This window comes from Lissotriton vulgaris, chromosome 9, assembly GCF_964263255.1.
Source record: "Lissotriton vulgaris chromosome 9, aLisVul1.2, whole genome shotgun sequence".
Lineage (NCBI taxonomy): Eukaryota > Metazoa > Chordata > Amphibia > Caudata > Salamandridae > Lissotriton > Lissotriton vulgaris.
In genome coordinates, this window is record NC_141697.1 from 464760888 (window position 1) to 464782796 (window position 21909).

A 21909-nucleotide genomic window follows, 5' to 3' on the forward strand; every position below is an offset into this window, starting at 1 on the left:
CTGTTATTTCCTTGCCCTTTGTTTTGGTCTTCCTGTACAAGAATAAAAACTCTTTTACACGCACCTCCTTCAATTAGAAATGTTAGCCAAAGTACTCAAAGAGCAGGAAAGCATAACAAACGAAGCAACGCTGGTGACAGACGCGAAAATACATCATTTAGAGGAAAAAATAGATCAGCAGAATGGAAAATCATTAAGGTGTTTTATGACGCGCACAGGATAAGCCAACACAATTATAGACATGCTATGGGTAGTTGCTTTAACAAATGTAAAATATATAATAATTTAATAACACGTTAATGCTTAAGGACAGTAACACATTAAGATAACGTTCTGCTTATTTTATGGAGTAAAAAAAAAATGTAATTTGTAGGTGAATGTCAGTCTACCATTTATATGATAGTAACTCAAGAGTCCGTGAACAGCAATTGGTTTGATAAATTAAGTTAGCTGTCAGCTGTGCATACCAACTACACTAAATGTTAGTGTCTAAAAATGAAATGGTTGCAATGTATTCAAAAATATATATTTTGTATAAATTGAGCTGGTGCAAGATTGTGTGTTATTTTAACCCTTCTCACTTTCCCTTCTAGAATTCTGGGGAAGTGTCAATGTGACTCACCCAAACCTTTTTACTACAATGATCTCCCTATTCCCTTTCTAGAGTCTTCCCACCTCAATCTCTCCTTTTTGCTCATCCCAAACCTCATTTTACTACTCTGATCATTCAAGTAACACTTTCATGACCCTTTCCTCTTCTATCCCTCCACTATCCCTTTCAATCCAAATAACAGTCATGTACACCTCTCAAATTAACTCATATGTCCCTATACTAATCCACATATAATCCTTTTTTACCTTGCTTCTTGCCAAAAAGAGCTTAGATGCCTCTTCAGTGTGTGTATGGGGAGCAGTCTGATTATATTCCAGGTTGTGGGGAAATCAAAGACTATGACTGTCTCAAAATCCAAGACACGGTCTCAAAATCCAAGGCACAGACCTACAATTCTATGCTGCAACAAAAAATGCTACCCGTGCATGGTAGTGGACATGCCCCTAATCCAGCAAAGGATGAGGTGGCTATGAGGTAGCAGATGTTATCAGCAGTATCAAGGACCAGTGCCTTAAGACACCCTGTCTGCCTGTGATAGGCAGACAGCCATGGCACAGTCAACTCTCCTAGCAAGCAAAGTTATGATGGCAGACCTTAAACCAGGAAAGAGAAAAATGAGGGAAGAAACCTTGATCAAGACAAACAGCTAACGCAGCATGGTGCAAACAATATAGTAGAAAAAAAGAGCAAGCAACTTTCCCAAAAAACCCACCTCCTATTAAACATCTCCTGCAGGCAACACCAAGGCACGCTGGCTCCTTAAGATTTCTGCGGAAGTCTGGTAAATTATAATACCCGACTGATACCACCAGAATAATGTTCAAAGTCTTTACAGTGATGCTTAAAAGCACGCTCGTCACCAGGCCCGGATTTAGCAAGGGGGCAGGGTGAGCTAGGCCCACCCAAACATGAGCCTGGCCCACCCTAACATGAGTCTTATCCCTCGCAGTGAGGAAATCCTTTTCTGTTCAGCTGGAGAAAAGAAGTTTGTTTATTCTGATTCATCTTTCCTGACCCCCTGCAGCTGCATATCAGATCAGGCTGTGACACAAAGTTTGACTAACGGAGTAGGTAAGAGAACGTGTTACTATTTGATTTTATGTTTTAAATATGCACATGCCCAGCAAGGCACATACTTTGTGTATGCTTCATTCAAATTGCTTTTATAATGGCCATGGATGCAAGACAACAATAAAAATATCCAGATAACTGGTGATTAATGATCCTGCTGGAGAGCAATCCTTTGTGTGTTGGTAGTTTTGAAGTGCAGATACGCTGTATTTTATGTGGATAGCTCAGTGGGTTACTGCCTTTGTCGCAGATTTTCTTGTGTTACTTGCAGTTCAGAAGTTACAATCCTAACATAGGACAGTGACCTATGAACTGTCATCAAAGAGCTGCATACAAACATGAATGGTATAGTTAGAACTTCCCTTTTTTGTGCTACTATATATTTAGTCCTTCCCCAGTCTTTCAATGTTGCTAAAAAAAACAAAAAAAACAACCACTGAGGTATGCTTTAAATTTTGAGATTGTGCTTCCCCAGCCCAAACCCTCTTGAAATATACTACCCACCAGTATGGATGACATGTGATTCCTATGCCCTGTAATCATCATTGGCTTATGTGGCATTCCCTATAGACTGATTTACATACTTGTATGATTAATTGTCTCTGTATAATGTGTGCGTGGTGTAAAGTAGTGACACCCTACATTGATATGAGTAGTGCTATATAACAAATGAAATGCATTTCAGAAAGAAGGACTATGGAGAGATGAAGGGCACTGTTGGTGGGTGGTAGTAATGGTATATGTGGAGAAAGAGGTAATTGGTGGGGAGCCAAAATAGACTTTCGCTCTAGCGCTAAAGCCGTCCCTGCCATGGCCTTTCTGTTTATTTAATTAGCAGTCAGGTCATTAGGGCAACTGTGGAACATATTAAAGTGTGTGCTAATTATATTTACTGCTATATTCAATGTTTTAAGGTTGAAGGTGATTTTACTAATGTTCTTTACGGGAATAATGAAAGTGGAGCTGCATGGTGGCTGATATGGGGGTTTGGCTCAAAGTCAGCTGTGAGATAAGGTGAAAAGGAGAGGGGTAGTATAAAAGTGGATAATCGGGCCTGGAAGTTCTTTGGTTGAAGCCTGGCTTGTTGGAATATGAGGGTTTGCCCTTGGGTCCAGACATTGCTCTTACTTTCAAATATCTCTCCACATGCTCTGTATACACACAGAATTGACCTGGTGAGTGTTTGCAAGTAGATATGATGTAATCTAGGGCTTTTAGGCTACCACAAGAAATGACTAAGTAAGCCCTCAGTGGCCCACCCAAATGCACCCTTGGCCCACTCAAAAACAAATTCCTGGAGCCGAGCCTGCTGGGCACCCTATCTCGATTTTAATTTTTAAAAAATGATTCCCTCACAAAAGCTTTAGTCTTGAATTTTAGTGCACTGTAATGATTCCCAAAAGTCGAATGTTAAACCTTGGGTACAAGTCTTTCGTTATTTCTCTCAGACAGGAAGCAAAGTTATCAAAGTTAGATTCTAAAAACATAAATACTGAAATTTGTATGGAGAGCTTAACACCCCCTCACATAAGAAAACTTCCCTTTGTAGTCCCTTTTAGAACTCATTTTAACCCGCAAATAACTCTAAATTCCAAACCTAGCAACTTCAAAACTAATTAAATTATGAGACACAGCTAATAAGATTATCAGGATTAACGCGAAACCGTTCACGTGGCAAATTTTGCCAGGTAAGATAGCACCTGAAACATTGCTCGTTTATTTTAAGTTACCCCTTTTGTCTTAAATGTAATGGACAGTGTGCCCGGATTCATACAATCTGATCATTTAGCCCCAACTACAGTCAAAACTTTGCAGAGCCATGCTCAAAAATAGTAACTAAAACACTGATAAAAAAACAACAAATTCTATGTTGCAGTCTTTTAAAGGACCTAAAGTAGCTCATGTATTTAAGAAACACAACAAATCCTCCATATTGTCTTTAATTTGAACTAACAAAAATATTATGCTAAAGTGTAATTTCTCTAAATATTAATTTAAATATATATTTTCAACATATTTTAATACGTTTTATTTTGTGTGTATACTATATCAGCAGGTATCACTTTGAGTCGCATTGTACAACTGCTGTATACATTTTTGCACATAGATTTTCCGCAGGCAATACACAACAACCAGAATGTAATAGTTATCCTGCACAGTTTTTTTTAAATCAGATTAACAATGGTGGGACTTGTCATTTTCTAATTGTTTGCTATTTTAAAAAGTAATTGCAACAATTTCAAGCACAACAAACATAAAAAATCAGATTATAGGCCAGTGAATTATACGGTTTCCTAGCTTTAATAAACCTCAGCCACAACCCATACAGCCATATTAGTATTTATGATTTGAGGATTAAAAACAATTAATGCATTGTCAATGTATTCTTTTTTTTTTATAGATGAGCATTACGTGTAAATATAAATACAAGTCTTTAAAAAACATTAGACAATAATAAAAATGCATTAATAACAATTACAGTACCTTTTCACTAAAAGCTAAAAAATGCTTCCATTCAAAGAAGTCACAATAATTATATATGTGTTTTAGAGAGTAAGTCATCAATACAAATAAAATGATACGAGTTGTTCATTGCCCAAACATCAAAACAGTTAAGCAAATGTCACATCATTTCTAACAGTTAATCTTGAAGAAACAATAGAAGGTAAGGGTATGAGGTAGTTTGTTCTGCAGAAGAAGGGAGTGGAGACTAGTTTTGCAGTATCAAGGAGACAGCTGGTCGTGTGCTCAGCAAGACAAATGCTCGCCATTGAAACCTGCCTTGATCTATAAGTTAAATGTTTGAATCGTGCAATGAAAGCTTAGCCTTTCACCATTCAAAGGTCAATAAACTGAGTCACCAGTAAAATGGAGACTAGCAGCACTTGTTATTTATTGCACCATGGGGCACATGCATCAAAGGAAATTACATTCGTAAATGGTGCGAATCGCAAAATTCGGCCGTTTGCAAATGGAATTCCCATTTTTGGGATGCATTAACATTTTTGTAATTTTCGCAATTTAAGAAATCGCAAAATTGCGATTTCTTAAATTGCGATTGCATTTAAGGAATCTCAAATTGAGATTCCTTAAATGCAATGCATCAAACTCTAAAAATTTGCAAATTCGCAAATAAGTGGAGCAAACTACCATGAAGTTTGCGAAAACTTTGAAAAATGCACTAAAGCGCTTTTTTTCAAAGTTCCATTTTACACACACACATGCCCTTGGGGCATGTGAGTGTGCAAAATGTACTTCTAAGCAGATTTCAGGGGTGCAACAGGGTGTCCTTTGGACACCCCTGCACCCTTGAAATTGTTCTTAATTTGCAAATTTCTAATGGTGAATTGCAAATTAAGAATGACTTTCCATTCATTCCTATGGGCCTCTAGGCCCATAGGAATGGATGGGGAGTTATTCCTTAATTGCGATTCTCAATTAGAGAATCACAATTAAGGAATTTTAAGAAATCGCTATTTTTATAGCGATTTCTTGATGCATTGCAGTTGCAATTCCTTAATTGTGATTCCTTATTTTTCGCAATTAAGGAATCGCAAAATGCAAATATTCATGCATGTGCCCCTTAGTCACTGCTGGAGACTGGTGTGGAGAACATGTTATTCTTATTTAACAAATAAAGGCAACTTCACTTTTAACAATCAAAAACAAAAATCCTCTGCCAACACCTACTTCAATCCTGCATCAATTTGCCAACTAATTCAATGCCAGAGTATAGCTATTAACAGGAACATAACAAATTAACAGACTCCAATTTGCATCCCCAACAGTTCCAAGCAAAAATTCACGTCATCATCTAGAGTCCTTTCAGAGATGACTGAGCTAAATGCAGACCACTCTCAACAATGTTAAACCATCACAAATTAGTGGAAAATACGAAGAAAATTGTGAGTCAGAGTGACGCCCACAAACACACACACACACATTTTAAGGATTTTATCACATTTAACTGAGAGGAGGAATTCTATTCACAAATTTAAAAAAAATTATCAAAAAGGTAAGAGTACTCCTGTAAAAGAAAAATACATAAAATATTTGCCCATTTTCTTCATTTAGAGCGAGGAAAAAAGGCAGAGTTCCGACATTTAAAAAGCAAACAATCCTCTATATAACTCAAAGTATGCTCCAAGTGGTCCACAAGAAAGGAAGTACCCTCTGCACAGAATAGGGAATAAATTACGGAATGTTCCATAATCTATTGGGTTCAGTAAAAATAGTAATCTAAAACAAGCATTCTTAGTACACATCTGAAACACACTTTCTCAGATAGTCTAATTCTTAGTGTATTTCACGGGTATACTAGTCTGTATCACAAATAACTCCTGCAAGAACTTTTAGATGGATGGATAGAAACAAGAATATCATATGTAATTTATTTTTAACATTTACTTTTAACCTTGTGCCTTTTTTTTGTTTGAGCGGCTTTATATCGGTCTAAAGCCAGTATTAGTAAGCAAGGCAGGTAGAGGCACTTGCACTAGTGTAGCCCTCAGCAGCAGAGAATTCAAATTAAGATCCAAAAGTCTTAAACTGCTTCAACTCAGGATTACGCAACCATTACCAAACTGTATCATCTTTCATTCATAAACTAAAGGACAAACAACACATTTCAAGACTGCTGTGGAGGAAGAAGAGATGGCAGAGAAAGCAGCAGAATATGATCAGTCAGTAACACATCTTTGCACTCAAAAAACAATTGAAATTAAATAACTCCTACAGATGAACAAAACAATTAACTTAAATTAAACATAAAGATCAAACACCAACGCCATGATAAGAATAAATCTATACAATGTGAATCAAAGACAATAAATACATCTGTACACAATGTCTAAACTTTTGGAAACAAGTCGAAGCAATAAACGGTATACACCCGTTACAACGCAACTTTTACAACTACCTACTATTACAACGCAACTTTTACAACGCATACCATTACAACGCATTGCGCTGGGGGGCGCTCTAGGATAGGGAATAAGTTTAATTTTCTATCCAACACCTTCCTTCGTGTCCACGGGGACTGGAGTTGGAATAGTAAATTATACTTACCACTATCCAGCACCCCAAAGCGCTATGCGTTGTAATGGTATGCGTTGTAATGGTAGCGTTGTAATGGTAGGTAGTTGTAATGGTATGCGTTGTAACATGGTACATCCGCAATAAACATCGTTTAAGTAGTCAGTTATTTGAACCTTTGTCAGAAGTAATCTCGATCTTGAGACACTTTTACAAACACATTTTCAATAAAAGAAATATTCGACCACGCCCTCAACCAAAGAAGACATAGTCCAACTTACTTGCACTCGCCTGGTTTTTGGCAGCCTCCGTGCAGTAAATCACATCCTTGTTTACAAATGGCTATAAAGAGAAAATAGTTTTCGAGTTAAGGTCTTAGCTGTGCAAATAAAGTCAATTACTTTTGTACAATTATAGATTATGCCCAAAAAACATGTAGAAAGATTCAGATATATGTATATGATCCAAAGGTGCATTAAAAAATATATATATATATATTACCAACCGAACATTCAAATGACAGTAAGAGATAACAGTGTTTAATTGCAATTATAATTTCATATGATCCACCTGGTGAACGGACTTTTCATCTCGGAATGACAGCGATTAGAGGACTGCACCCCAGTTTGCTCATTGATTTTCTTCACATTCTGTTTCACATGCTGTGTACTTAACAAACTTTCACATATGGGGTGAGTAAATAATTTTTATTATTTTTTATATTTTTTACACAGAGGTTTGTCCACCAGGGCCTCAAACAGTTGGCCTTTAATCTTGCTTGACCGACCTCAGCTGCCATGGGCTTTTGTCAAAATTGATCAATAATCTAGCTTGTTTGACTTAGATTTAAGTACCAATGTTTGATTTAGCACTACTGGAAATAATTGTTAAAGCTCTATAGTCCTGGCCCCTTTAGCTTGGGTAGACATAGCTAATCAGGGCAGAAATTTTCTGGACAACATTTTTTAAAATGGCGGGTGTGTTGTAGTGATGATTTCAGAAACAATGAGATCTATATACTTCATTTTGGTGTTGAAACATAGTTATTGGGGTCATGTAGTCTTATAGAGACAGAAAATAACTCCTCGGAGCAACCCTTCCACTATTTTCCAAAATTGTGGCTTTATAACAATGTGTTTCAGCTATTATATTGGTAATTTATTTGATTATTGTTTTTGTTTCAGGTTTTCCATGGATTCAAATTCATAAACCTGAGAAAAGCAGGTGGTAGCAAAGGATCTTTACCTCATGACAGCGTGTTGCTAACCACAAATTGAGGTCTGCTTCAACAAAGAAAAATGTGTCATATACCAAACTAATCCAAAAGAAAAGCTAACATCAACTGCGCCTAAACATAAGAGTTTGAGAAGCAGCAGAAATACGCAAGACTAAGTTCACAAAAGATTAAAACTGATCGGTGAAGAGGGTCAAATATTTTCTCATTGTAACAACAGGTGCTATAAGTTGGATAACATGGAAATAAGCTTGGAAAGAAATTGTCAAAAAGTAGCAGAAATCAGTGAATCGCAAAAAGAATCGGTGTCTTCTGAGAAAGAGACGACAACCAAACCCAACGTCCATCCACTTAGAAGATAGATGGCTACCCCTCGCCCACCTCCAAAACTGATCTGAAAGCAAAGGATCTTCAATGTGTTATCTGTGGTTAAGCCAGAATAAGGTCCAAAAGGATTGACGAAAGAACAAAGTACAGAGTATGTGCGTCTGAAAGGGAAAACATGTTTTTATCTGCAGCTCGTTTCTTTCAAGATGAAGTTTCCAGCTGAGTAGCTGATCTAAACAGTGAGGTGAATTTATCTGCACCTGATTTGTATGCCTACCCGAATTGCATGCGTGCATGCATTCAAAAATATGAATGTACAATGAGCTCCCAGCAGCACCGTAACCGCCAGCCTTCAGTTAATTTTGTACTCTTTGAAAAAGCAAATGAAGTTTTAAAGCCACTCGAGTGCTGGCTATGGGTTCACTCTCAACTCAGTGAGATCAGAGAAGTAACGGTCAAATTGATGAAACTGTATTGATTCATAATAATGAAATGTAGATTTCTGGTGAGAATGTACAATGAGCGAATTCATTTTGTCACTCTAACAAAAAGAATGAGCAACTTATGGTGTTCTCAGCTGATTTGATTCCTTAAGTTCTTACTGCCAAAATAAGATCACAGGATATAGTGAAATCAGCAGGAACCATTTTAAGAAACGCTTTTAATTTTGGACTGAATAACAAATTTTGTGATGCCCCATAGCCCCGCAACATGGGAGTCAACAAGAATGCCTGATGTGGTCTTAAAATGTTTTACATCATTGTTTAATATCAGCAAAGCAAAACTGTTACAAACTAAAGTTCTTGAGTTTGGAACAGAAGCCAGCAACATTGATGATGGCTTTGTAGATATAAGAGAAGAAGCGAAAGGCAATACCATGAACTGACAGACTTATGCTGTACAAATAGAATTCCTTTTCCACATCATATTTTATTAATGACATCATAGCAAAACACTATGCAACACTACATATGATGACTGTCCACGCAATCTATAACAAGTGCAAAGGTAGAGAGCCAATCACTTCAATGAATAGGATTGGCGTATCAACATGTTACAAAGACATAGTACGGAGCAGGAGCTTGTCAGCAACTCATGATATAAAATCTTGTAAATCGTACAGCAAACGACTTCCAAGTCACTTTACCAGGAAAGGATGTACAATTGCTGGTCTTGATAATTTTTATTTTGAAGACAGCTCTTCTTAGTCTGGAACATTCAGCACACAACACTTCCATGGTGTTTTTCAAGACTGTACCAATGAAGTAGCTGCTGGAAAACAAGCTGCACCCGCTATAGGCAACAAACAAAGCTGCAAACTTATAACCCAACTACCTTGCCAACGTGTGATAAAAATCACTACAAGCCATCAACATGTCCTAATCTACCAGAAAGTTTCAATGTGGCTGAGGACACAGATCTTCTTTTACCTGATGCTGCGGTCTGCTAAGCTGATTTAAATGAACTGATCATATTGTTTATTCTGTGCTGACTGAAGGATGAAGTTCCTCTGTGGGCTGGAATGCATGCTCTAATCCGCCAGAATAACGTCCCACTGAAGAAGGTTTGGTTTTTGCCAACAATACCATCTGCAGTCACAAACTACACAACAGCTCCAAAAATAAATCCAAAATGTGCATGCTCAGCTTGAATACCAGCCTATCCTGCAGTTTTCTGCGATGAAGGTTTTTCCGTACATGAGCAATCTAATAGAATTTGATCTTTATCCAATGATGGGCATTTCCACATGACAAACATAGCGCTGCGGGTGCAGGAAGTTAACTCAGTGGCTGTGGCAAAGATGATGCACTTATTGAAGCTGAAATCTTTGGAAGCAAAACGGTCTTGTCAGTATTGAGCAGAACTCATTATGTTTGTTCGTTACAAGGGTTGCTCATCATATCTGAGGCTATCTAACCACTGCATTGTGATGCTTTCTGGAACAAGAACGACAAATAAGGTTTTGCATATCTGATCTCAGAAGTGAACAAGGTACAGAGTGGACTTCATTCAAAAGACATAACGCAAAGCCAGGCAATGTTCAATACACACTAAGTTCATAGAGTTTGTCCAAGAATGTGAATACAAATCCGAACTTTGAAAGTACTGGGGAAATGTTTTACACATAATCGCTCTAGTGAAAAACTTTGTACATATTGATTGGAAATGTGACTGGGAGATACACGTGAAGACTGCGGTGTCACTGGTTACTATGTTTTGCAAAACATAAACTACCTGAGATATGGGTCCTGGTATTTGGAAAGAGTGAAGAAGCTAGAGGTGGAAAAGCCATAACGCTACAGAAAATTCATCCAAAGACATTTTGTGGTGAAAGACAGAGGAAAGGTTCAAAGTTACGACCCCAGATATGAAACTGGAACAGACCATCCAGAGATCACAGAACCGCTCCAAGGTGAATTTCTATTTGCAATGTTTTCTGAGGGATTGAAATTTTTAAAATAATGGACCACTGTGAAACGGGTCTCTCACCACAAACTTGAGGTAATAGAATGGGAGTGTTTTAATAAACAGCCTTCTTCATTTCATGCAGCAGCAAGTAAATCAGTTTGAAATGACTGTGCAACTACACAACTACGTGACCAAACAATATGTGGATAAACATACAAATATGGTGAATTTATCAAGGACATTCTGTCGCATGATCTTCTTCCAACAAACGCATTATTTCTTGGGGATACTGCAATCAAAACAGTAAAGCACAAACTCGTATGAGAGCACACCAAAAACCTTTCACCTGAAGAATTTCCACTCTAAAAGTTGTCCTCATTGAAAACTGCTGCTGTTGTGGTCAAAATGTTATTCATGCAAAATTCAGAGAGATTATTCATACTGTTCTACAGATATCAAAGTCAGTGTTCACCTCGTAAGAACTACACATTGTCTTAGACAGTTATATTGAACTGTCAAAGAATGTGAGAGACTCAGACGAATGTCTACAAGTAGAATAATTGACCTTGCCTGCATCAAAAATTCGAAACCTATACCTGTGCAACTTGATGAATTCTGGTCATCAACATCGAACGAGATGAACTTGGAGAGAACTCACCAAAACAGTGCAGATGCTTTGCTAAACACTGAATACCCAATTATTGCAAGTGCAATTATTGTAAATGAGGAGCAGGTACCTGCAGAGATATATTCCAACGGTACGGGCTATATTGTTCAAGACGTTAACAGTAAATTGGAGGAAGCTGACCTTTGTGTTGTGCCACATATTGATTGGGATGTTTGAAATGGTTCTATTTGACTCATTGTACTGTCAAATGACACAGATATTATTGTGATACTTAAATTTGTTGCAATGTTCATAAGCAAAGGATTGTCAGAGTTATGGATACATTATCGAACAAGAGAGAAAAGACACTTGATCCAGTTTCATATGCTGTACAAGATACTGGACCTAGAGATGTCCAGTGTTCTTATCAAGGCACATACTCCTATGGGTGATGACACGATGAGCACAGCTGGAACAAAGCTTGGAGCTTTAACCGCTTAACCTGAGAAGTTTCTAAAATGATCTGCTGAGACAGAATGGAAAGGGGCGACCACTCGGTCCCCCCGAACGTATGGCTGAGTGCCTCGATCCCCCCGGGAAGCCATTTTGGGCGGGAGGCGCGTCTCGGCTGGTATGCCCGAAGCGGCGTAGCCGGGGCGCGCTTTTTCCCGCCCTAGAGTGGGCTGGCCTAGACACTGACGCGGCCGGCCACGCCCTCGGGGCAGGCAGGGGCGGGTTTACGCCCGCCCTGAAGACGGATAAAAAGGGACGCAAGACCAGAAGACATCCTCTTGTTCCTGTGCTCTGAAGCTGCACCTCCTCGCTGTACGTGAGCTCGAGACGGAACGAAGAGCCAATTTTGAGCGTTTTAATCGTTCTTGTTTGTTTTACAGTTACTTTGTTCGAGAATGCCGAAGAAGGTGGGAAAGCGCATGACTACTGACCAGATGCTGCGCGTTCTCATGAAGGAGATGTCTGAGCTAAAGAAGCGGGTGGACAAGAATGAGGAAGGGGGTCCAAAACGTCCTTTGGCGGGAGCAGCCCCGGGAGGGAAACACAAGAGGCCCAGGAGGGGGGCAGCGGGTGAAGACATCCCGGGTCCAAGTGCCCCGTTTGAGGCTCCAACTCCCGTGCCGAAGGAGGGGAATCCAATTCCCGTTGTGGTCACCCCCGTGTCCGAGGATGATATGCCGCCCGAGCTGGCGGAACAATTGGCAGCGTGGTTGGGTAAAGGTAACGAGGGCGCCACGGCTGTCGATGCGCAGGCGCTGATAAAGCAATTGCGTGAGAAACGGGAAGCAGCCAAGGTGCCCGTGCCGGCTGCAGTAGGGGACAGGACACCAGGGACGATTGCGACCACAGAGGCAGCGTCAGGTGCAGGTAAGCGGCCATTGCCGATCGCGAGGGATGAGTCAACACCCTCTCGGAGAGAAAAGTTGGGGCAACATGTTCCTTTGGCAATTAAGGAAAAGATTTGGGCGGGGGAGTATGTGAACATTTTCTCACTGCTTGTCGATCACTATGAAGTAGAGCATGTAAAGAGTCAGAAGGATCTCATGCATCCGAGTGTTTGGCGCGCAAAAATGGCCGCCTTTAAAGTAAATGAGAATATCGCCAATTGGGGCAATGCTTGGGGAATCTTTACATCAATCTTGGGGGAACGTAGACCTGAGTTGCTTTCCGAGTTCCCAATCTATCAATCACGAATCATGGGGTACTCGACATCGCACCAGGGTAATCATTGGTTTTGTTACGATAATCTGTTTAGAAAGGAAAAGGAGCATAATAAAAGTTTGACCTGGGATTGTTATGATTCCTTGACTTGGGATAAAATGAAGGAGTCAGGAATGTTGAAAATGCCGTTAGTGGGCAGTAATGTTGGCGAATCCTCCCGGCAATATGCGGGGACGCCCTTTCGATCAGGTACGGGTGCCGACGATTACTCGAAACCTACCGGCAATACCGGGAAAAAGGGTTTCTGCTTTAATTACAACAGAGGTAAATGTACTAGACCCCAGGGATCGTGTAAATTCAAACATGAATGTAGTAGTTGTGGGTCGTCCCATCCTGAGTCCTTGTGCAGAGCCAAAACGGGTGATAACGGGGGGAGAGGAGGTGCCAAACAGGTCTAATATAGTCCGAGGGGCGCCTTTACCTACCCCAATTGATACCCTGGCGATGATTCCCTGGCTCAGTGAATACCCGGATCGTACTTCTGCTGGGGTGCTGCGGAACGGTTTTTCGTATGGTTTCCGCATCCCGGTAGGGGACTTTCAGGGTGTGGAAAAGTGTAAAAATCAACTTTCCGTCCTGCAGCATACGACCGTAGTACAGGATAAGATCCGGAAAGAGGTGACTCGAGGTCGGGTCGCCGGCCCGTTTAGTTTACCCCCGGTCCAGAATTTTGTTTGTTCTCCCTTAGGGGTAGTCCCCAAGAAAGACCCCGGTGAGTTCCGACTGATTCATAATTTATCAGCTCCACGAGGTATTTCCGTAAATGATGCAATCGATCCAGAAGTATGTTCGGTACGGTACGCATCCTTCGATGAGGCCGTAGCCATTTTAAATCGCCTGGGGCCCGGGGCGCTGATGGCGAAGTCGGATATCGAGTCAGCGTTCCGATTGCTCCCGGTACACCCAGACGACCAGCGTCTCTTAGGATTCATGTTTCAGGGTTGTTATTACATGGATAGGTGTATGCCAATGGGGTGCTCTATATCCTGTGCTTATTTCGAGAAATTCAGTAGTTTTCTACAATGGGTCTTCACAAAGAAAACAGGTTTCCAAGATGTAATGCACTACCTTGATGATTTTCTGTTTCTTGGGGCAGCCGGGGATCTTGAATGTGGCCGGGCCTTGGCCGAATTTTGTGTGTTAATGAAACAGTTCGGTGTGCCATTGGCGCCGGGTAAAACAGTGGGTCCTACGACTTAACCGAGTTTCTGGGGATCGAGTTGGACTCCATTGAAGGGTGTTTCCGTTTGCCGGCTGAGAAAGTGTTGAAGTTCAGGGCTGCACTGCAAGTGTGTATAAATGCATCAAAAGTTACGCTGCAACAATTACAGCAGTTGGTGGGACAGTTGAATTTTGCCTTGAGGGTAATACCAATGGCCCGCCCCTTTTCCCGTTCAATTGCCCAAGCGATGGTCGGCCTTAAAGAGTGCCATCATCGCACGAGACTATCGGCCGAGATCCGCCAGGACATGCGTATTTGGTTAGCATTTCTGGCGGACTTCAATGGTAGAATCGTCTGGAATGAACCAGCCGTGTCTTCTGAAGAGCTGGGGCTGTGGACGGATTCAGCAGGAAGCATAGGTTTTGGCGCCATTTTCGGCACGAAATGGTCGGCACAAAGATGGCCGACATGGTGGCATAAGAATGGTCTGACGAGTAATATTGCTTTCCTAGAACTGTTTCCCATCCTGGTGGCCTTGAGAACATGGCCCGATGGGTTCAAAGATCACTCTGTCATATTTTGGTCTGACAATATGACCGTGGTCGATTGCATCAATAATCAGGCAGCACGTTGTAAACTGATTTTGAGACTGCTTAAGGAAATTGTGTTGCTATGTATGCAGTTGAACGTGCTATTCAGAGCAAAACATGTTCCGGGGGTGATGAATCAGGCGGCTGACGCACTGTCTCGTTTTCAAATGCAGGCTTTTTCGGGTTTCCTCCCCTCAGCGGACCCAGAGCCGGCACCCTTTCCCGAAGCTCTCTGGTCTCTCGGTGCCCCGAACTTCGTCACCTCGTGGGAGAGAGTCTAGCACCAAGGACGAGGAAGGCATACGAAGGGGCGTTTCGGGCCTATTTAGACTTTTTGGGGAGTGATAGAGAGCGATTTTGGGGTCACGAGGAGTGGGTAGTGAATTTCCTGATATCCTTACGTAGGGCTGGGAAATCGGTGGCTACGGCCCAGAGGCATCGTGCTGCCATTTCCTTTGTTGCCAGAGCACATGCTATCCAGGACCCAACAGCGTCTTTCGTTGTACAGAAGGCGCTGCGTGGGTGGCAACGCCTTGAGGGTCGCAGAGTAGATGAAAGGCGCCCGATAGGTTTGGATAGATTGTCCCAGTTGTTGGCCACACTCCCCGCCACGTGTTCATCTCAGTTTGAGGCGGTGCTGTTCCGAGCCGCTTTTACGCTAGCATTTCACGGAGCAATGCGGGTAAGCGAATTGGTTGCAAGGAACAAACTGGATGTGGCGGGGGGTTTGTGCCGAGAACACGTTCAGATACGGGGAGAAACAATGACTGTCTCCTTTGTAAAATCCAAGACTGACCAAGTCGGGATGGGTGACTGCGTCATCATACGCAGGATTCCTGGGTCCCCCATATGTCCGGTAAAGTGTTTAGAGGATTACCTAGCACGAAGGGTGGCATCATGGGGGGGGACTTTGTTAAGACACGCTGACGCCACCCCACTGACGAAATTTCAGTTTCAGCGGGTGCTTGCGATGTCAATTGCCGCTGCGGGCTTGAACCCGGGCGACTTTGGGACCCATTCCTTTCGGATAGGGGCTGCTACAGAAGCTACAGCCAGGGGTCTTAATGTTGAGCAAGTTAAACGAGTGGGGCGTTGGTCCTCCAATTGTTATAAAAGATACGTGCGGTTGCACATGTTGTGAAGCTGTAATAATGTACTCACGCTTCTTGTTTTTGTTTGGTTTTCAGTTACGCAAGCCTACGAGGCGGGGCGGACTATGCAGTTGACCCTACACCGGGCCAGCGGTCAGACATCACCGGCTGTGAAAAAGGAGGTGTGGGTCGTGGGCCACTCATACGTGAGGCGTGCCGCAGACGTATTCAAAGCAGGTGACATGATTCACGTGGCTGGGGAATACGGGTACAGGATGTCCTTCTACGGCAGGGGCGGTCTCTGTATTGACCAGTTTCAAACATTTTTCGAGGGTTTGTTAGGGCGGACAAGGTCACCGCCGTCTATAGTTATAGTACATGTTGGGGGCAATGATCTGGTCACCATCGGTAGACGACTACTCCTGGAGGCAATGCTTTCCACTGTAAGTTGGTTGGCGAGGAGAGTTCCGGGGTGCACGATTGCATGGTCCCATTTGATTCCGCGAAAGGTGTGGCGGGGGGCTGTCTCTATTCCTGCTTTGAACCATTCGGTTAGAAAGCTTAATAATAAAGTGAGTAGGTTGTTCCGTTCCAGGACTTTGCATTCTATTTCTCATAGCTGTATTAATGATGACAGTATGTATTTGGGGGATGGTGTGCATTTGTCTTGGGTGGGGAATGAGTTACTCTTAGGAGACTTCTTAGCATGGTTAAAATCGTTGAAACATGACCTTTAGGTAGGAGTTTTTGTGGGGGGTCCGGATAGCCGGTCAACTATCCGGCCTGTGGCGGTAAGGTCATGATCGGTGAGCACTAATTGGAAGATCCCTATGAGTGGGCGTCACCCAACACGGATGGGAGCGCTCGGGGGAGGTGGCCTTTGGCCCCTCAACGGGGAGGCGGTCCCTTCTAAGGATGGGTCGCCGAAAGAAGAGGAAAGGCGGTCAAGGCCCCTTCCGGTGTAGGAGGGGTTACAGCCCCCTCCTGGGGAATTTCCCGGGGCCAGTGACATCTGCGACGGCAGATGCGGTAAGTTGTGTGGGGTTGGGGGGAGGTCTACGATACCTTCTAGATACCTCACACGAGTCTTCGAACGACCTTTAACTGGCGTCGAGTTGATAAGTGCCCCCGTCAAGTCAAGGGAAATTGGTAGTAGTTGCACTTGAGTACGCCTCAGTGCTGTCGCCCCTCCCAAGTGGGGGGGGTATGTCGGGTTAGGGATCTTGACACCGGTTACGACCTTGCCGTTGGCCCTTAAACGTTAGGATGTACAATTTCAATATTTCAAGTAAATGTTTTGTAGGATGTTAGTTCGGCTAGGAGAACCTCTGTATTAGAGAATCTGTTAAGGTTAGCCAAACATCGCAATGTGGTATGAAATTGTACATTAATGTTTAATGTTTTAATTTTTTGTTTTAATAAATACGGCCGGGAGGGTCACTCCCTCCCACTTCCAAAAACTTCAAGAACTGTTTCCGGTTTCCCTTCTTTGGGGATTGTGTTGAGAGGGGGTGGCGGGTATCTCAGCCATAGAAGAATTTGACTTTAAAGATGTAGAAAAATACCTTGATACCTTGTGCATGTGTGCAAAATGAGTTCAGTCAAACATTTGACAATCTTCAATTTAATGAGTTCAAAAGATCAGTTCCACTGACTAAATGAACTTACAATGATGTCATATTCTGTGTGTGGACACATTAAACAAAAGTTCTACTTGATCAGAAGATCTGTAAATGCTTTGAGTTATGCATATGAAGAGAAAGATCCATGTAAACTTAGTTGGGAAGGTATTGATGGGGTGCTAAAACCTACAACATTTCTAAAGCCTCTACCCACAGAACTTACATGTACATTTACTTGAAAAAACTGTGCTACAAAAAGATGTCCCTTTTGATATGCTCTTCTCAAATGTTCAACATTCTGCAAATGTACCACTGGCGATTCAGATCATAAATATTGTTTGGTGTATACATAAAAGATGAAAAACCTTTATTATGTTTCATTTCCATACAGGTCTCTTCTTCCTCTATTATAGCCGCAATTTTGGAGAACGGCAAAAGGAATACTCTGAGAGTTATTTTCTGTCTCTATAAGACTACTTGGCCCTCAAAAGATTTGGGAGTATGGAAACTTAAATACACTATAAGTGGCTGAGAATAATTTTCTCAGATCCTTGTTAAAACTGGGCCCTGGCACACCCCCATGTTGGCACTTTACACAGAACTTAGACACACTCCAATAGCAGAAATAGCAACTCTAAAACCATTACTATGCTGGATTAGCCCTGTTCTGAACCCTAAAGCAGAGATCTATGTTAAACCTTTGCAAATGCGAATCGCGCAGATAGAAATACTTGGTTGTCCCACTCAAAAAACGTGTATTAGTTGAACTGCAGCTGGGGTCTCTTTGGACCAACCTGAGAAGCGTAATTCGGGATATGGCAACAATCATCATGGAGCGCTATTTCGAGTGTAGACAGGAGAGGAAAGTTTACCGGATTACACCTGGAAGTTTACTGTGGCACTATTTTAGTGACAATCTTGGCCCCGATGACATGTTATATATGGATTCGATTTATTTTTAACAAAAACTTGCACTTTATGTTAAATTTAGGCTGAGTGTATTGCAGACAAGAAATGTCTAGTTAAGTGTTTAAGACTTCCCACAAGCGAAGGATATTATGGCTGCATTTTTGGGGAAAAGGACAATCCATTGCACTTTTTTTCTGTTTTTTACTAAATACGTCTTAGTAAGTAAACAGTGGCTTCTGCCTCTTAGAGAACAGGAGATTAATTCTGTTGCAGCAGTTTTAACATTTTGTTTTAGAACGGATGATGAATGTATTTTTTATTCAGTCGCATCATATTTATGGGCAGTTTGGTCATGTAGGAGGGACCTAGTAAATCCCCAATACATCTGACTAAGCCGGTTATGAATGTATAAAATTATGGGTACTGTAGTGCTAAATTTCCTTTTAAAAAAGTTGTAAACTGGGACCCGGGGAGGATCTTGATTAGAAGCCGTTGCACGTATGGATACTATTGATATTATCCTGTAATCAAATCGGATTGGTAGGAAACCGCTGTTTTATGGTGTCCTAATGTAATCTGAGGTATGCTATCGCTAAGCAGAAGGATGATGGGTTTCTAATGGTGCCTATGCTCCTCATTCCCAGGTGTTACTGTGCAAGCACTCGCACCTTAGGGGACGTTAACCTGTAGCTGTGGGTCTTATAGGCGTTCCGCTTCTATCGCTGGTTACTGTTTCTCTAGACCAATATGACTACTAAGTTATTGATTTATGTTGTTTTAAGTATTTATGATTGCATCTCATATATTGGTTTTATTAATGGATGGCAGAATGCCAACACAATAACTAATAAATTGAATTGAGTGACAAAGGTAGATGTTAATGAAGGAGTGCTTGGTATAAATCTAAAAGATGAAGGGAGAAAGAAGCAGAGGTTCATTCAGCTTCTAAGAGATAATGGTGGTCTGTCAAAAAGGGGGGAAAATGAACCACATCGGTCTCTATATCAGAGTCTCAAACATTCTTGTCTCGGAGACCCTCAACTACAGGTTCACATACTACGGTGCGTATAATCTCCACTTAGTTTGGTTCGGAACACAGTGTTGTTCCCTGCACTGTCACTGCAGTGTCCCGTTCTCCAAGTGACAACAAAACCTCCACCAAGAGGGAGACTCTGGATGTTGACAGTGGTAAGTGAGTTAAAATTATCTCCTATCCTGTAGGTAAACCTTTATTGGGGGCGAAAAAAATGGGATTGGGATAAGTCTAAAAACAAAGCAGAGTAGTGGATGAGTCACTAGTCCACGACATGTAGTGGTCGGCTCGACATGTTTCGGCGTAGAACAGCCCCTTCGGGTCTATGGCCTTTGTCAGGACCAAAAAAAATTAATGTGGAGGCTGTATACTTTAGGGCTTTCCTGATTGTGTATTATTAGTGAGTTGAAGCACTCACTCGTCTTCATCAGTGAGCATACTTTGCTCAAGATGGAGCGTGGTTGTAGGTGCCGTCTTTAGGCATAACTTAAGTATGCGTTTCATTTGCATCTTGTTGTGAAGAAAAGTAGGAAAGGTTTAAGATTGGATTTAAATCGTCCTGCATAGACTCCAACAATCGGTTGGTTTGATGCATGTAGGTAGAGGTTTTGAGGTCACCTAGAGAACGGGACACTCAAGTGACAGACCCAATGATGGCGCTATACACAGAACCACACTAAATGGAGATTATATAGATCGCAGTCTGTGAACGTGTGCTTGGGAGCCTCAGAGACAAAAATATCTGGGACTCAGTTATAGAGACCAATGTGGTTAATTTTCCCACCTGTCTGATAGATAATTAAGGAATGCTTGCCTGCACTTGCATACAGGAACTTTTGACTTAATTACATTTTTGCATTAATAATCAGCTGAACTGGCCTCTATTTCCTTTGTAGTTTCTTCAGCTTTGCCTCGCCCTTCAGTTTTGTGGAACACAATGTCCCCCCAATAAAAAGATAGCAATGCTAGATGCAGGAACCAAACTGATGTTAAGTATTAAGTGCTTGGAAATGGTACCCAACACTATCCAAGGGGAGGTGCAACTTCCATCATCTCTCAAATGTTCAGCACCTGTGTTTAAAAAGTCAGAAGAGATCCAAAATCATTCTTCAAACACCATTTGAACAAGAGTTGAAAAAAAAAAAAGTGAAGACTGCAAAATCCTAGGCTTCTAGCCTATTAGAATTAAGTTTTGCCCTCCACTTTCCTAGGTTATGACCTTCGTAACCGATTAGATTGAAGTATTATCCTCCGCTTTCCCAGGTTATCAACTTTGATTTAAAAGAGACTGCTTTGCTTGAACATGCAAGAATTCTCACAGATGAAGTATTTAAAGTAAGATAAAAGCAGTACCATGTAGCAGGGTGATTTTGGTGCAACAAATATTACCTTGTTTACAATCTGTTCCCATCCACCCATCCATACACACTTTGTTTCCATAGTGGTCGCAAGTGTAGTGGCCAACGACAAAATCATCCCAGGGCCTGCAGAATTTGTTGCACAATGTGCCGTAGTAATTCTCTTCGCATTTTACTCTTATTTTGAAATCAAAATGAGCAACAGGTCCATTCAATGGCATAGTGGTCCACTGGTCTTCAGGATTGATAACACCAGCATGCATAACTCTGTCAATTAGAAGGTCATCACCTAAAAAGCAAAAAACAAGAAAGAAAGAAAGTCAAAAACGGTAGATCTGCCACCTAGCATTCGCAAAGCATTTTGTCCTCTGAACTTTCTTCTCTTTTGCTCATCCAAAAGGACTATTTGGATATGCAACTAAGCTCAGACCCTTGATTTATTGCTAACAATCGAAAAGGTAAACAATTGATTATGGAACAAATTAAATTATAAAAGTCATCTACATAAGGACATACCTGAAGAGTGTTCATAATGTTTCCGGTTTTATTGATGTAAAAAAAAGGATTAGCTCAATGTATTAATCTGATGTCCACTTCAGTGATCACCTACATCATCCCTGAATCCAATCCACAAATTGAATTGAATTCTGAACTGAAGCAAAACTCAAGAAATAAGGGAACATGCAACAAAGTATCAGTTATAGGTCACAAATTATTTTTGCATATAAAGAAAACATGAACTACTTTGTTCAGAAAGTTACGCTTCAACCAACTGAAAGACATTTGCTTCTATGCCAATTTAGTGTTTGTCCAAATTGGTCTTATAAAGAACAATGGAATGGAAGAATTTTATGAGTGATGTGAGAAAAACACATAAGAGTTGTAGATTTGTCCAACTGAATTACCTAATGGCATTCAGAGGTTTGGGCAATCTAGGATTACCAAAAAATACATCTGTATTGTAAAAATAATTTGTAAGAATTACAAAGGGTTACAACTCAAGAGTTTGTGCACCTTGTGGAGTTCTGTAGTCAAGGATACGGAGTGTAAGTTATGCACACATGTGGAATGTTCAGTTCAAAGACGCTTAGCAAAAAAAACTACTGGTAAAGCAG

The 21909-nt window shown here is 41.3% G+C and overlaps 1 protein-coding gene across 2 annotated transcripts in view; it reads right to left on the minus strand.

Annotated features, from left to right (window-relative positions):
• The window catches only part of JAG2 (jagged canonical Notch ligand 2), a 300244-nt gene that overhangs the window by 160231 nt on the left and 118104 nt on the right, over positions 1 to 21909 (minus strand). For both annotated transcript variants that reach the window (XM_086937916.1, XM_086937917.1), the window contains exons 4-5: positions 20826 to 21083; positions 7000 to 7060 (exon numbers count right to left, since the gene is read on the minus strand). In XM_086937916.1, coding sequence (XP_086794042.1) covers positions 7000 to 7060; positions 20826 to 21083 — 319 coding nt within the window. The remainder of the gene's footprint in view (positions 1 to 6999; positions 7061 to 20825; positions 21084 to 21909) is intronic.